The following is a 13,122-nucleotide window of genomic DNA, read 5'->3' as shown; positions in this document are numbered from 1 at the left end:
AGCCCATGCATATATGTTTGTGTCCAAAAGTTAATTCATGTGGCTGCATCTGTATTGCTTGCAAATATATTGCAATGTGCTTTGTGATGGGATAGTTGATTTTCTGTGCTACTTTAGGATATTGAAATCTTTTAGAGATGAAGTCTAGTCTTTATGCTCAGACTCATAGGGTGAATAGAAATGTGCAATTGTATTTTACCTTAGCCGATTATATTGTTTTATAGGTTTCTGCTGAAATTGGGTTCGACGCGGGGGTGTTATCGTGCCTGGAGTACTTGGAAGCTGCTCCTTGGGCTGAAGATGAAGAAGAAAAGGTAGCTTCACTGTTGTCTGAGCTTCAGCTTGAAGGAGTAGGTGCTGGGGAAGTTTTAAGGAGGGTATCTCTTGATGTTACATCGGGAACAGAGAATGGAAATGGGAATGAGGAAGTGCTTCTCAAGCTATTGCATGTGGTTCTTGAAGGGAAAGATGAGAAGGCGAGACGAGAGATGAAAGGGTTAGTATCCAAAATGTTGCATGAGAATTCATCTCATAACGATTTGAGGAAGGAGTCATTGTATTCAGCTTGCAATGCATGCCTGCAATTGCTCCGCCACCATTTTTTACGGGCAGCAGAGGCAGACATGATGGATGTGGGTCAGATTGCACGACAGGCTGATAATCTACATTGGATTTTGGATATCTTGATTGATAGACAGATAGCTGAAGATTTTTTGAGGACTTGGGCTTCTCAGTCTGAATTATCTGAAGCACATTCTAAGGTGCCTGCACTCCATAGGTATGAGGTTAGTAGAGTCACGGCTAGACTGTTTGTTGGTATTGGTAAAGGGCAATTACTAGCTTCCAAGGTTGCTAGGTGCTCTCTTTTGCAAACATGGTTAGTGCCTTTCTATGAGGATTTTGGATGGATGAGGAGGGCATCAAGAGGTCTTGATCGGCATTTAATTGAGGATGGTCTCAGCAATACTATTCTGACCCTACCAATGGCGTTGCAGCAAGATATTCTGATGTCTTGGTTTGATCGGTTTTTGAACTCCGGAGATGACTGTCCAAATATCCAGAGGGGATTTGAAATTTGGTGGAGAAGGTCTTTCTGGAGGCGAAATGGTGAGCCTGAACGCCCTCGTCAAATGCGTGTCATGACTGCAACAATTGAGAACTCTTGAGACTTAACCTGTGAATGAGATGAGGTCGACAACCACTCTGTGATTGTCTTGTTTCAACTCTTGCTATTCCTCAGCCCTCATCTTATACCAATTTTTATTGTTTTTAATCCGGAAGAAAGTAGACACTTTTTTTTTTTCAGTTTAGGTGTCATGTGATATGATAATTTTTTTCTTTCTGATCCCATGTAGAGCTCTCTTGTCTGTGACTGAATTTCCTGAATCAGTGGTTTTATCACAAAGGGTCATCCTACTTAAAAGTTGTGCGACTTCCTAAATGCTTAAATTCTGTGACAGGGAGAATTCATATCCTCAGTATAACAAGATATGGATGATCAATTCAAGCAAGTTGACAATTTAGGTTATTTGAGACATAAGGGCGATAGTCTATCTGATCTCTCACTTTGGGAAGTGCAACAGTAATGCTAGTGAGTGTCACTAGGCCTAAGGTCCAGTAGTTTGAAGGTTCTACTGAATGCAGTACTGGAACTTGGTGGCAGTAAATATCTGCCACCCCAGAAAAGCTGCTAAACTTTCTTAACAAATTAACCAGTTGTTTTGGCTGTCGTTTCCTTCCTGTGTTTACTAGTCGGTTTGCATTACCAGATATGTTCTTAAAGATTCTTTCAGGAAGTTCTTCTTCGCCTTCTAGTAACAGAACATAGTGGTGCAATTCAGTCTCTCTTCTGTGTTCTGGTTCTGATTGATGATAGTTTGGGCCCTGAAGTTGACACAAAAACATCAAGTTGAAGGAAACAACTGAGACAAACCGCACAAATTTGCTCGTTGACAGAATCTGACTTCTTATGCAGAAGGCAAGAATTAAGTTTCTTGTACCTAGAAGATATTTTCTAAATTTTGTTCCCCTGATGTTTAATGACAATGGTCTCTCCTTCCACTCAATCAGCTTTCGGATCCAGTAGTGTTTGACTTTAAAGAAATTAGCATTGGCATTGCCTGTTTTGTTGGAACACTTAAAGCTTATACAGATAAACCATCTGAGTGCTGGAGCAAAAGTACCCACTACCACCCCAATAGACTGAACAATAAGAATTAAGCTTGTTGTCCATTTGTATGTTGAACTATTTGGGAAATATGGAGGTGAATTATATATCCTTATAAGAGCTTCCTTCAAAATTAGAGATGCCAACACACAGATTGTCCCTGAAGTCGAAAGGGTTACAGAACGTGCCATCACAAATTGAGGGTTACTAGTTTCGACCATCATCCAACACTTCTCCACAGTGTCTCTCAGTCTATCGATGGACAACCTTCCGAATGCTAGTGCATCATTCTTCAAGGTAATTTGATATGCTTCTTTATAGTTAAGTTCAAGAATTTTTTTGGTGGTTGCAAGTGTTAAAGAGGAGAAACTCAGTACCAATATCAGAAGAAACATGAGGAATATAGTTGCTATAAATTCATATATCAGGTTAACAATCAAACCAGTATGTATTTCAATGCATAGATTGACAATGATTGTGATTACCAGGATGTCCAGAGCTACAACGTTCGACAAGATTTCTTTGTTACTCGTGGCTCCTATTGATGGCATGAAGTTACCTATTACAACACACACGAAAGCAGTGCTGGCCGGTATGACCTGGCATCGGTTCAGATATATCGACAGGCAACTTCATTGCTACAGCTAACACTGTAAGAGAAGCAGCATTCAGAGCAAATAATTTGCATGGGAACCAAAGTCTCTTTAAGCGGAAGGCTTGGAAAGCATCAGCAGCCATAGCAAGGATACAAAGTAGAGATGCTGCTGCTACATAGATACCGATCATTGGCATTGGGCTACTGAATGTTTCACTGTAGCATCTTTTGTTACATGCGTTGGTGATCGTATGGCATTAAGGATTATCACACGACGCCTCATTCATCTTCAGACTCCTATTTCCCTTGTGGATGCTAAATTCAGGAGCAAGAATATGAAGACCTACATCAAATGGTTTATCTGTATTTTTTGCCTTGTGATTTGAAACCAACATGGAAGGATGACTGAGCTTTCAATTGAATTAGATGATTGACAATTTGATGTAAAGTGACAAAAGACTTTTCCACAAAGAGAGCACCACAAATCACTATGTTCAGTGTTTTCTCTATGCTTTCCTTCTAATGTACTACTCCTCTGTTTCAATTTGATTGTCTGATTTTGACTTAACACAGAGTTTAAAATAGTAAAAGAAGACTTCTAAATCTTGCGGTCTCAAACCAAATATATGTAGAATATACTAAAATGTCTTTTAATCTTGTAGTTTTAAACATGTAATTTCAAAAAGTTGTTGTCTAACATGTAAAAAGACATTCTTTTTTAAATAGACTACAAAGTACAAACAAATTGAAATGGAGAACGGAGGAAGTATCTGGATACTAAAGACCAAGCCTTTCAGCATCTAATGTGACATTCACTGGGAAATTTCCATGTCAAATGGGACACAACTCGTGGAAACCTGTTAACCATCACTTCAAATTTGAGCTGGATAACAGATTCCAGTTCCTCGTATTGGAATTCTTTTTTCTTTGTTTTTTTTCTAGTGCAAGTGTAAAACTTGTTGGCAATTGATAAGTTTCCTACATCTATTTGATGTTAAAAGGACATATCGAACACTTGTATATAAAACTCCAATTTCTATCTAGTTTTCCATATTTATATTAAAATTCGACTTTTTTTATTCCAGATTCGAAACTAGACTGTTATATATTATTATTATTATTATTATTATTATTATTTAGCATTTCCTTGCCACTCAAAAAAATAAAATAAAGGTGAAGTAAATTATTTAGGCACCTTTTACAGTTCAAAATCTTGAGCTAAAAAAAACACAGAAAGGCAAAAGAGGGAAATGACGACGAGGAGCAATTTCTACAAGAACCCTTCTTATGCATACAACAAAGCATTTAATCTCAATTCTGCAATTCAAAATCTTCAAGGTTTCAATTCTTATTCATCGTTTCGGTTTTGTATTTTCTTCAATTTAATTCGTGTTTTTTCTTCTATTCCAGCTTATAATGCCGTCACCGGTAACGTTCCTCCTCCGGCTGAGACGAATTCCGTCGAGGAAAAAACGAGCCACAGGAAACGCCGACGGGAACGGAAATCTAAGGTGCAGCAGAACAATGAAGTGGAAGTGATTGATTTGCCTATGTCTCATCAGGATTACATTGAAAAAAGGAGGTGATTTTAGTATTGATTTCAAATTATCAAGTATATTTTACTATTCACTTCAATAAGCTAGGGTGTGCCAGAAAGGAAAAATTCACTTGTGAAATCTGGAGTTGTTAGTTGATCATTTTGTATTTGAAATGCAGGAAGGAGGCTACTTCAACGCAGCCTTATGAAGAATTGACTGCAGAAGTGTTGGTAATTGGAACTGTTTGCTTTAATGTGTTCTGTAATTTTGTTTAATATCACGTAAGCTATAGTTTAGTGATTGTTTGGGTTCTAATTCTGTTCCAGGAACCGTCAAGTTCAGCACTGCATTTGGTGGAGTACGACAGTAAGAGCTTCATTTGGCTTTTTTCTCTTTTTTCTTTTGGGTTAATTCTCGATGAATTAAAAAGGTTTAATTTTAGTTTGGGTATGCAATTGATTATGTGTGTTGATTTGAACTCAAAGCATCCTTGCTTGTTTTAAGAAGTCCATATTTTTTAGTGTTCCCATCATCTGTGTTATATGGATTCATTTGGAAAAGAGTAGTTTGACTTTTAAAAGGACTCTATCTTTGTATTTTGAGGGTTCCTCTTACTGATGCTAAGAGCAAGGATTGGTGTACTGGATACTTTGGTGTCTATCGTTTACATATACTTGCTAAATTGAACATCTTTGACATTTCTCTGCGCTTCCCTTGTTCATCCTTTACTTATTGTGCAGAAAAATATCAGTCATACTTAGGGAGTCTCTCTCTCTTTCTCATGAGTCATTTCTCTTCTTTTGTATATGTTTTATGAGTTCTAGATACATATCACTCATCTACTTGTCAGGAAAAAAGTACTCCTATGTGTCAATCGTGTTTATCCCTTAAGTTTAGACTTGTTGAATCTTTTAATTCCCATTTCTCCTTTTGTCCTTTTACTTGAATGAGCTACGAGTAGGAAGTTTTTCTTGCCAAGACTGAGCTCATGAAAAATGTTCATGAATTGTTCAGGTGATGCGAGCACTTCGTCAGAATGTGAAAAGGGGGATAATCCTTATCTGAATACAGAAATTTTACTGGTTAAAGGTTAGTAGAACTGGAATTTCATTTTTTTTACTTTGTGATTTTGTATACTGTCTAGTTATGTATTCTTTTCATCAGAAGTATCTATAAGGGTCATGCGGGGTAGAAGTACATACACACATCTGTATGAATATGTGTCTATACATAAATTGGTTATGGAATAGCCTTTTAGTTGGATTTCTCATTCTTAAAAAACTTCCTGTTAGAGTCATCTATGGAACAACCTTTTGGTTGCTCTTTCTCATTCTAAAAGATTTTCTGGTCAGTCAGGGTTTATAATGGACCGGCAAGATAACTAGGACATTACATATATGTTTCACTTCCCTTCACCAACAAGGGTTATGTGGTGGGATGGATAGGATCCATCCACCCGTAACCAAAGGTCTTGAGTTTGAGCCCTAGGTGTGGAAGACAATTTGTTAGGGAGCGCTTCCCCCTTAAATGGGCCTAACATGGCATGAATCTGGTTTAGTCGGGGCCCAATGCGAGTACTGGACACTGGCCAGGAAACCAAAATAAAAATATGTTTTTACTTTCCTTCACTTGGAAACTATATGCCCATTAGAGTAAGGCATTCTCTTGAAACTAGATCCACTTGTTCTTCTTTCCGACATTGTTTCTAATAATGAACTTATTCCATGCCAATTTGGTGGTTATCCTATTCCACACTACTCGAAAGCCATTGTAAAATAATCGTCGATTTCTATCATAATGGAGGTTATTATAGGAGATTCTTGTGCAAGTGGAGATTTCTTTCAATTATGTAGAGATAAGATTAAGAATGAAGATATCCAGGACAAGGTGGGAGTGGCCTCTACGGTGGACAAGATGTGGGAAGAGAGATTGAGATGGTTTGGGCATATGAAGAGGAGGTGCGCAGAGGCCCAGTGAAGAGGTGTGAAAGGTTGGCCACAATGGGCTTAAAGAGAGGTAGAGGTAGGCCGAAGAAGTATTGGGGAGAGTTGATTAAACTAGACATGGTGCAACTCCAACTATCCAAGGACATGACCTTAGATAGGAAGTTATGGAGGTTGCGGATTAGGGCAAAAGGTTAGTAGGCAGTTGAGAGTTTGTTTCATTTCCTAGCAGGATAAAGTGGTGCATTGTATCTGTTTCCCGATTCTTATTTTTTTACCAGTAGTAGTAGCATTTGTCTCATAGTTGGCCTATTTTATGACTTTTGTTATTCCTCGTTATTTACTGTGCTTCAGTTATCACACTAGTTTGTTATGGTTATTCCCCCTCTTTGATATGTTATCTTATGTTTTCCTTATCATTTTCTATGTCCTCTTTACTTCTGTATTGTACTGTTAGCTGCTCTGATGTTTGTTACTCTAGCTGATGGTCTTCCGGAAACAACCTCTCTACCTCCTCGAGGTAGTAGTAAGGTTTGTGTACACTCTACCCTTCCCATACCCCGCTTTTGGGACTCTACTGGGTTTTTGTTGTTGTATCGGAAAATACCAAATACAGAAAAAACATTGCTATATTTTCACCACTCTGGATTGCTATCAAATCTCTGTCCATGCATTTTCATAAGGTATATATGTCCATACATACAGATGTGTCTGTTTATGTAGATATACATATCTATGCAGATATATGCATATGTATAAAACTTTTTATTCGTCAAGTCAAATTGAGTATAGTGCCACCTTTTGATTGCATCCAAGGAAAGAATGCCATAAAAGGTGTTTAGCAACATGGAACAAATGTTTTTCCTATCTTTAAAGGTTTGACTCAATATTCTTAAAGGAATCCGTTAACTACTAATCTGGCATTGTATCTATATAATATAATTCCCACCACATCGAAACCCCTTGACAGATTGTTAATAAATTTTATCTTCAAGTCTGAAATTTGTGAACAGCTTTTTTATTATGGCTTTCAAGAGGTTTCCGTTCATTCTCTCTTGCCTAATTTTCTCCATTAACTTTTTTAGGTAGTGGAAATGAAACAGATAGAGTTAAAACTCGCAGTGAGCAGCGATTTCCTCTTCCAGGAGAACCTGCTTGTGTGGTATGTGGGAAGTATGGGGAATATATATGTGATGAGGTAAGTCACTGGATCACGGGTCTATTTCTCTTTTGTTAGCTTGTACTTTGTGTTCCTCTCTTAACGAACCCCAAATCCTTGTTTGCTTTGCTTGTAGACTGAAGAAGACATCTGCAGTACGGATTGCAAATCTGACCTTCTGCAAAATCTTAAACTCCAGCAGGTATTTGTTCTTTCTATTTGTATATATATAGACCAGCATGGATACATGTGTAATGATTTGGGATTTAACAATTCCTTTTCAAAATGGTATATGCAAAAAAAAAGGTAAAAGAAAATTGATTGGTCAAGTAGTAGAGATTCTGGGTCATTTTGAGATTTTCTTTTTTATTATTCGAGTTCTCATTCTCTCTGATATGTTTTAAATGTAGATAAGTTTAAACAGTAAGACTCAATAAAACTAATTAAACTTCCAAGAAATGGTCAAATGTAGAGTTGAGATGTTCAACTTTTCATTCAAACATAAAGAAACGCTCAGACTCAGTTATGCTGCATTTTTTTTGAATTATTTTCTTTTTCATGCACTAGTTTAACTCGCCATACTTAAAAAATTAATTTAACTCGATGATACAAGTGTTGGCACCTGCTCATATTCTCTTTCACCTCTCCCCCCTCCCCCCTCATGCTTTTTAATGGGACATACTAAGATTCCTACTCTCAAATTGGAGTTTATAAGAATCCAATTTAAAAAATAATACAACAACATACCCAGTGAAATCGCACAAAGTGAGGTTTGTTTGAAAATAGGTTATGTACTCGTTAAATAGGTAATACAATAATTCAATAATGAAGTGACAGAAAATTTTGTAAAATAGAAGAAATATACATAACCTGGAAAGGATACTCTTCATATTTAGTTTGGTTAATAAAGTTATATAGTAAATTAGTCTAATTTCTTAGATAGATGTACTACATATTTAAGTAGTTTAGCATTTAATATTAATTCAAGTGGAAAGATCACAATGTTTAGTAGCAAATAAGAATCTGTCGGTTTACATTAGATTCTATGATCTAGAACTCATTTTTATTTTTCATAAAAGTTCTCAAACTTATGATTGGATATGTTACCATAATACATTTTTTTCTTTCTGAAGAAATGATTCCATTCCAAAGTGGATTATGTTATTTTTCAAGAGTATTTTATTTGGAAATTTGAGAGACCTTACTAATTGACAGAATTATGACGGTAAATTTTTTTACTTTCACTATTTCAATTTAGACTGTATTATTTAACCAACTGTTAGGAAACAAGTCAAATGAACTAAGAATTTTCTGGCTACTCTATTGTAAGGTGAAGTTGAATAAAATGATTTTATTTCTCTTCATACAACATACCTGGTTATTTGGAAGTCTAGGAAGAAATAGAAAGCTAATGAAAATAGAAACTTATAACTCAGAATGATGCATGTTCTTTTAGCACTTCTTATGCATATGGGTTCTGAAAATATTTCAAAGAGAAACTATACGAATTTCGAATAAAAAAGTTCAAACCTAATAACAGAAATTAACTATGAAGCTTGATGAGCCAACAATTGTTCAACAACTACGTCTCAGTCCCAAACAAGTTCAGGGAGCCAACAATTGTCAAAAGGAACAAAAAACAGCTGATCTGATTGTGCTAATTCCCTTGCTAGACACATTTTTATATTTTTATAGTGTTTTTGTACTACTTTAATTCGTTAGAGAATGTTAGAGTCTAAACCGATAAGAATTCAGCATTTTTAAAGGGACCCATGTCTTGAACACTAGAGCTTCTAATATGTTGGTCAGAATTTAGGATATGTAGAGTACGCACCCAATCTGTAAATCATTTGAGCTATACTGTTACACCAAAAAATGAAAAAAACATTTGAGCTATACATACTTTTATATACGTATGAATGAGATTCCTGCTTCTTCAACTCCAACTGTTTCTCTGACGATGTCTTAGGGGGCCTTAAGTAGCAAAGTCAAAGCTGAAACTTTTTCTGGACAAAAATGCAAATTGGAGGTTCCTGGATCTGGAGGCAACATCTGGGATTATGACCGTCATCGATGGTCCAAGAATAGATCTGCTCTTTGTACTTATGAGTGGTAAGCTTGTTGACATTCAGTTTGAAGATGAGTAGTCTCTCTAGATTGGGTCTTGGGCACCGAAGACTTTGATCTGTTATATTTGGATGGTCATTCTCAGCAATCAAGCTCTGCTTGGACTAGGATAATTACACTATGTGCTGGATGTGGCAACCACCTTTATGATCAAAAGTCAAATGTGCCTGGTTTTGTGCTCCTGATCTTTTTTCTAAATTACAATTTCACTGGTGTAGTTGGAAATGTAAGAGGCCAGGTCATCTTCCTGAAGATTGTTTGATCATGGCATCAAAAGTTCTACCCCTTTCCTCTGGTCAAGCTGGTGAATCCAGCGAACAGGTTCTACTTCCTTTCTTAAGATCTTAGAAAAGTCTAGTTATATTTTGTTATGCTATTCTTAGTAAATGCCTTACGCAGGTGGAAGTGGCTCAAAGTAAACCCAGTATATCCAAAGAGCTTCTGCAACTGTATAAAAGGTTCCTTAATTCCTTGTAGTTTTATTTCTTAAGTTTCGTCTTGTATACTACATTTTAATTTGTATCCCTGCAACAATACAGCAGCCTCCCGCTTCCTCCCTGCCGAAGGAAGGTGGAAGAAGGAGAGAGTACATTGACCGTGTATGCTAGTTTTTTTATATGTTTGGTGTGTCTTGACCTACACTTTGTGTGTGAATGAGTATCCTCCATACACTGTCGTTAGAAAATGGACCTTGGGCGTAACTCAACCTCAAAAGTTAGTTCATGACATGAGAATTGCCTAAGACCATGTATGGTCACAACAACATATTCCCTCAACAAATTAGCCCCGTATGCTAAGGTCTAGACATCTGGAATGTGAACAACATTCCATGGGGGGCCTGACATCAGGTATATCAAGAATAGCAATGGTTTGACTCTAATATCTTGTTATGAAAATAGATCTTGGCTAAGTCAACCGAGCTGAGGAATGTCTAAAACGATATAAGGAGATGATAGCTCTTTCTCTCCACCAATTTAGGACAATTTAGCAAGTATGGTTCAAGATAATCAACACAATTGACAGCCCTATGTTATCAATTGTTTACCTGCGAATTCCAAGTTATCAGTTTACCTGCGAATTCCAAGTTATCGGCTCTTCTCCTAGCTTCTATGCAAACAAACACACGTAATTAGCACATAACTATTCTAATAATTATCAAGTGGTGGCAAAAGAACACATATGTAACAGTTAAATGTATGCATTTTATGCCGAATATGAAGGCCCATCACTAATATTGGTTTTTGGTCTCTCTTTATCTGCAGATGCCATCAAATTGGCAAAAGTTCATTGGATGCTAACTGTAACACCTGCCGAAGATCAACTACTTTAGCCATGTGTCTTGATTGTAGTAATACCTTTTGTGACAGGTAATTTAGCAGCAGTTGAAGTGAGCTCAGCTTTATGTGCTATGTTGCTTGGTGAATTCACGTGTCACCTCTTTTGACAGCATCAAATTGCTCAAACCAGAAGGGATTGATGACATGTTAGGATGGCATAATTTTTGGTGCCTTCTCCTAGTTTGGAATCCCCCCACCCTTTTCCCTTCCTCATTCTGTGTGACCCCTAAAGTAGGTCTATACATGTTGCTTGAGCTTTCATGGGACAACGTGACCGATGACTCTTAAAGAATCTGTTCTCTTTTATTGGGAGATAATGGGGAAGGTCCCCTACTATCATGGTTGAACATAACCTATAAGGATTCAAATGAGGAGCTGGGATTTTGTGATGAAACTGAAGGGATGCTAGGATTTATAATTCTGATACCTTTTGAACATCACAGTTCTTGGTCTTCTTAACCAGTGAAGCTTATGATTTATTCAATTTGTAATTAAGGAGAATTGATTAATCTTTATCTATGGTGATCTCAGTGCAGGTCACCTGAGAGAACACATCACTGGACACCCTTCTCACCGACAATATTACTCCTATAAGCTCAAGCGTTTGGTAAAACTATGCCTATCTTAGTTCCTGTAATTTCAATTTGTCTTAAGTTATGATTCATATCGTACATACATGTAAAATGTGACAGTTATGAAGAGTTTAAGGCTTCTAATTCTTGTTGTAGTACTATATTTCTTTGCATTTTAGTCATTATTAGGACGTTTATCAATTTTGTTGAAGATCAATTGTGTCAAAACATAATATTGGAGTATTAAATAAATACAAGCTTTAGTTTGTTTATACTTACTTTTGGAGCATCATGAAAAAAGTTTAGTTAATGTGGTGTATCATTGGAGTGCAAAGTCATATAAGCTTGTCATAGTACTAAGATTGAGCAGAACTCCCTGTTTCATTGTCTGTCAGCATTCTGAATCACTGCTTCTGATTTTTAACTCCTCCTAAGAGAGATTTGCCAGGTATACCCATTCCCACACCCTAAAGGAGGATTGCTATAGGTTGATTGCCAATGTAAAAGTAATCTAGTTATGTGAGGGATGCAAACTCCAAACCAAAGCATTCATGGGAGAGGGTAGTACTAGGGTAGGTGATCCCCTACGAAGTCCTTGTGTTGTGTTCCTTGGCAGCCCAACTTGTTTGCATTGACGTATAGTTGATTGATTTATATTTGACACTGATTTTAATTTTATCACCATCTTGGTTGCTCTTGATATTTTTATATGTAGCTTGAGTTTATCATATTTACCTGTATGTTTGACATGCTTAATGATGCAATCTTTATTAAACATAGGTAAAATGCTGCAAATCTACGTGCAGAGTGACAGACATCAAGGATCTTTTAGCTTGTCACTATTGTTTTGATAAGGCTTTCGACAAGTTCTACGATATGTATTCAGCAACTTGGTATGTGATGGTGTTACATCTAATGATGCTGATGTATTATATGAAAGCATGACTAGGCCGGTCAACTCAGTAATCGCCTGGAAACTCCCGACCCACTCCCTTCATTGTGTTAGCTAACTGGACAGTGACTCCTACTCATTAGAACACCAGATCATATCATTGTCATTTGAAATTCTCAAGTTCAAGAATTTAGGTCCCAGGGACAGAGCGATAATTGCTATTGATGCCCCTTTCATAAGACCCATCCCAACTGGGAAACAGAACTTTTCTCCTGTATAAAAAACTAAGACAACTTATTCTAATGTCTTGATAAAATGATTGATATTCCATTACAATGTGGTTTAGTTCAAAAGATGTCTGTTGTATAGCATGTTACATTTAAAATTCTCTTGAATCCAATTCGTAAGTTATCACCTCTCTGAAACTTGTTCAGTGCCTGGGGTAAGTATTTTATTCCTCGTAAATAAGCAGTTAATTTATGTTGCTATGTTCAGGAAAGCAGCTGGACTTTCAATTATCTGCAATTCTATTTGCTGTGAGGATCACTTTGAATGGTAAGTAATAAATTTTAATAATTTCTTGCATGTCGTGAAATACCCCTTCTCCACAACTCTACTACAAGAGCTACCTCCACAGGCACAGGATAAATTGCTTGAGTGCGGGTGTAGAAGACAGTTCCTACATCTTAAAGAAACATTCTGCTAGTGAGAACTATGCTTTGAGTGACTTCATCTTCTGAATAGATGAGCAGCAAGGTTCCATGCATCAGAAATCATGAGCAGTACGAAAAT

General features: G+C 36.8%; 2 protein-coding genes and 1 pseudogene across 4 annotated transcripts in view; 2 read left to right on the top strand and 1 right to left on the bottom strand.

The window, feature by feature from the left end:
- The window catches only part of LOC125827128 (BTB/POZ domain-containing protein At1g63850-like), a 2,507-nt gene extending 1,267 nt beyond the window's left edge, over positions 1–1,240 (top strand). Inside the window, exon 2 of the mRNA XM_049506487.1 lies at positions 225–1,240. Within this exon, the coding sequence (XP_049362444.1) occupies positions 225–1,166 (942 nt within the window). The 3' untranslated portion in view covers positions 1,167–1,240. The remainder of the gene's footprint in view (positions 1–224) is intronic.
- LOC125827127 (uncharacterized) overlaps positions 1–3,243 on the bottom strand; it is a 25,803-nt pseudogene extending 22,560 nt beyond the window's left edge.
- LOC125827129 (uncharacterized) overlaps positions 1–13,122 on the top strand; it is a 20,652-nt gene extending 7,530 nt beyond the window's left edge. The window contains exons 3-15 of one of the 3 annotated variants that reach the window (XM_049506488.1): positions 4,479–4,530; positions 4,627–4,666; positions 5,315–5,389; positions 7,329–7,441; positions 7,539–7,604; positions 9,372–9,514; positions 9,748–9,850; positions 9,929–9,987; positions 10,792–10,896; positions 11,398–11,473; positions 12,219–12,331; positions 12,826–12,885; positions 12,968–13,122. In XM_049506488.1, coding sequence (XP_049362445.1) covers positions 4,479–4,530; positions 4,627–4,666; positions 5,315–5,389; positions 7,329–7,441; positions 7,539–7,604; positions 9,372–9,514; positions 9,748–9,850; positions 9,929–9,987; positions 10,792–10,896; positions 11,398–11,473; positions 12,219–12,331; positions 12,826–12,885; positions 12,968–13,070 — 1,108 coding nt within the window. In that variant the 3' untranslated portion in view covers positions 13,071–13,122. The remainder of the gene's footprint in view (positions 1–4,478; positions 4,531–4,626; positions 4,667–5,314; positions 5,390–7,328; positions 7,442–7,538; positions 7,605–9,371; positions 9,515–9,747; positions 9,851–9,928; positions 9,988–10,791; positions 10,897–11,397; positions 11,474–12,218; positions 12,332–12,825; positions 12,886–12,967) is intronic. The other 2 variants (XM_049506490.1, XM_049506489.1) reach the window with 2 other exon arrangements.

The sequence above is a fragment of the Solanum verrucosum genome, unplaced genomic scaffold (assembly GCF_900185275.1).
Source record: "Solanum verrucosum unplaced genomic scaffold, falcon-dt-bn FXZP01000060.1, whole genome shotgun sequence".
NCBI lineage: Eukaryota > Viridiplantae > Streptophyta > Magnoliopsida > Solanales > Solanaceae > Solanum > Solanum verrucosum.
Note: the sequence above shows the minus strand (reverse complement) of the source record. Positions and strands in the feature narration are given on the sequence as shown.